The sequence below is a fragment of the Stegastes partitus genome, unplaced genomic scaffold, assembly GCF_000690725.1.
Source record: "Stegastes partitus isolate 25-593 unplaced genomic scaffold, Stegastes_partitus-1.0.2 Scaffold222, whole genome shotgun sequence".
NCBI lineage: Eukaryota > Metazoa > Chordata > Actinopteri > Pomacentridae > Stegastes > Stegastes partitus.
The window spans coordinates 80570-83845 of NW_007577953.1; the positions used below are offsets into that span (position 1 = coordinate 80570).

Genomic DNA, 3276 nt, shown 5'->3' on the forward strand with positions numbered 1-3276 from the left:
GGAAAACTGACTGCAGGTCTGCCTTCAGACGTCCAGAACGCTTTTATTATCGATCAGTATTGATCAGTATTGATCAGTATTGATCAGTATTGATGACATAAAGCTTCACCTGGAAGCCGCAGACTGTGTGGGACATGCAGCACACGCGTGTAGCAGAAATATTAAAGTGATGCATCATTTCCATTTCCAGCTGTTCTGTTGGAGCTGAATGTTGAATCTTTTGCCTGCACGTGGACATTAAAGGGCTTTCTGCAGCCTCCTTTAGTTCCTGAGATAAGTAATCAGCGGGTGCTGCTTGAAACGTAGAGCTGCTATTAAACTGTTTTAGCTCTGCTGCTTCTGTCGGCTTCATTATGGATCAAAGCTGCAGATTGTTCTCCTGATTAATCCGTTGATTGCTTGGTTTGCAAAAAAAATGAAGAAAATAGTGAAAAATGCCACCAGCAGGATAAAAGCTCTTGTTCTGTGTGAGCATTAATGCAAAATGTTCATTTTATTAGAAGAGAACAGCCTCATGTGAGCGTTCAACCATCAGATGTTTGACGTTTTGGACTCTTGATCAGCAGCATTTTACTTTTCTTTCTAACACTGACCATAGTCGTCCTTTAACTTGTTTTGTCTTATTTTATTGTGTAAATGCGTTAAATCAGTACAAGGACACAAGGACAAGCTGTTGAAAACTGAATAAATACGGTGATTTTGTTTCGGTGATATTAACGAGCTCCCTGCTCTCTGTGCCACTTGTCTCATTTATTGCAGTCACGCTGCAGACTGACAGCTGAATCAAAGTGACACTGAGCTGATTAACGCTGACGTCAGGACATAAAACACACCACGGCGGCTGGATGACGGCCTGTCAGCGGCTGTTTTCTCTCTGTTCCAGCCTGCCGGGTGTCTGCGGTGGTTCTGAGCCTTGGATCACACACAGTCCGTCCCGGCTGATAGCTGTGGTGCTGACCCCTGGCCCAGCTTCAAGCCTCCTGCCTCCGTCCAGCCCTCGGCCTCGTCCTTCCTCCAGAACACTGAAGCCCTTCTGCAGGTTCACACAAAGCCGCCGCCTCCGTATCTGAAGTCAGTTTGCAGCTGTTTCATCTATACAGCGTGTTGGCAATTCAGGTAAACACGGCGCGAGGTGACGCCTTCGTGAGTCCTGTTGTCAAATATGAAAAATGGCAGATGGAAGATAATGAAGCCGTCACGCAGAGATAACTGCAGTAATTTAAATAATGACCCTCCCAGTCAAACCGTTCCCGTTCTTTAAGAGTGTTTCTTTTGAGCGTTTTTCTTTTTTTTTGCAGACGGCTTCTTGAAAGGCTGCCAAATGATTGGTTTAATCTGTACGAGCACAAGGAGAAGGCCGCTGGCTGCAGCACGGCCAGTCCCGCTCTGCAGCCTCCGGCCTTCAGCCGGGAGGTCTGAGGGAAGTTTGCTTTGAGGGGAGGGTTCCTTGGAAGCTCCTTCAGCCTCCCCCGTCTTCACAGGAAGATCCAGATCACACGTCAGCTCAAGGAGGCCACCTTGAGTACGACTGGAAGCTTGGCAGCGGCGGCGACAGGAGCAGGCAGTGATGGATTAACACCACCGTGCATTCCATTTATTTACACGTATTTAACTGTATCATTATTTTTGCTTTACAGGATTTTAAGACATAAAAAAAGCTTCACAAAAAAATGAACAAACCCCCACAGCCTGCAGTGTGTGGACGGAGTCCACGGCAGCGTGGAAGACTAGTGATTTTGTTGTTTTGTGCTCAAACCGACAACAGGTCGCTGTCTCCCTCTCTGCTCTGGGACACGAGCCGACACTCAGCTCCCATCTGGGTCGCTGACGTTTACACCTGATGACTTCTGTTGCCTCCCAACTGTGGACCTATTTGACTAAATTGAGATTAATTTCCATTTTAGATCAGAACTCTACGTCAGAAGTTCCCAGAGCAACTAAAACATGCTGAAGAGCAAATCCACAGTGAGACGCGTGGGACACTCATCGTTTCCTAATTGCGTGTCGTGTACCGATGCATGTTGCTGGTTTTTAGAGGGAACCAGTTGTTTTAAAAAGCATCTTTTTTATTGTTGTTTTTAAATGAATGTGGATTTTGTACAGGAACCAGCTCCAGACCCACAGCTCTCCGGTAAGTGACGGGTTGTTCTGTCTCGCTGTGGACTTCATGTCACTGATTCTGTCCGTTCATCGGCAGCATTTCACAGACAAACCTCAGAGTTCAGCAGCAGCCTGACGGTGCGTCAGTCATGTAGAGGTTCACATATCGGAGGTGGTTCTGAATCCCTGATTAACTCCAGAAGCTGCTCAATCAAAAACACAAATTCTTCTGCTGCCTTTTTTTTTTGATAATTTGTTGAAGTGGTTTTATTTTCTGTCCCAGTTCAAACCAGTGGAGACGTGCTTGTTCCACAGCATCGGGTCGCTGTGGTTTTCATTTGGTTCTGATTGTTTATTAGTTAATCATCGGCCGGCGGTCGATGCGTCCGTCCTGGACTCCGGCCCATTTGACAGCTTACTTCAGAATATTGAATCATGAATGATGGAAAACCCGATGAGCCAAAGGTCGGAGGTAATGTTCACATCGATTCTGCTGCAGTGAGCAGATCCCATCAGGTTCTGCTGCAGCTCTTTTCATCTCAGCGTTACTTCCTGACCTTTGGCTTCTCAGAAGTTAATCCATGATGCACTCAAATCAAACGCTGGTCATAAAAGACTGAATAAAACAGCTCAGGGACGACTTTCACGCTCCTTTAATGATGGCGTTCACAGACAGACGGCATTTCATGTAAAAACAAAGTCAGCTCTGGGTTTGGATGCAGCCGGACTGAACCAGCGTGAAGCTTTACTGGGGGGGCAGCAGGGCCTTGGTCTGGTCCATCACCTTCTGGAAGAACTTCTCCATCATGGCGGTCAGAGGCTTGACCTGAGCGTTGAAGTTGTCCGTCAGGGGCTTGATCTGGTCCTCGATGTTGGCGATGAAGGGCTTGACCTGCTCCTGCAGCTTGGTGGCCTCGGCCTGGACCTTCTCAACCAGAGGCTGGATCTTGGCCTTGCTGTCCTCCATGTAAGTCCTGGGACACAGAGGAAGACCCACATTCGGTTAAAATCGAGCTAAACCAGATGATTTATTCAAGAAACCTTTGACTTCTGGTCGCTGCTGCACTCTGATGATCCAGTTGTGCTGTGTTCACATGCGTGGGTTCTAGGGTTTTAGGGTTTTAGGGTTTTAGGGTTTTAGGTTTTAGGGTTTTAGGTTTTAGGGTTTTAGGGTTT

General features: G+C 47.1%; 1 protein-coding gene across 1 annotated transcript in view; it reads right to left on the reverse strand.

Annotated features, from left to right (window-relative positions):
- Positions 1-2845: 2845 nt before the first annotated feature.
- Positions 2846-3276, reverse strand: part of LOC103356790 (type-4 ice-structuring protein LS-12-like) — a 1760-nt gene continuing 1329 nt past the window's right edge. Inside the window, exon 3 of the mRNA XM_008281082.1 lies at positions 2846-3074. Within this exon, the coding sequence (XP_008279304.1) occupies positions 2846-3074 (229 nt within the window). The remainder of the gene's footprint in view (positions 3075-3276) is intronic.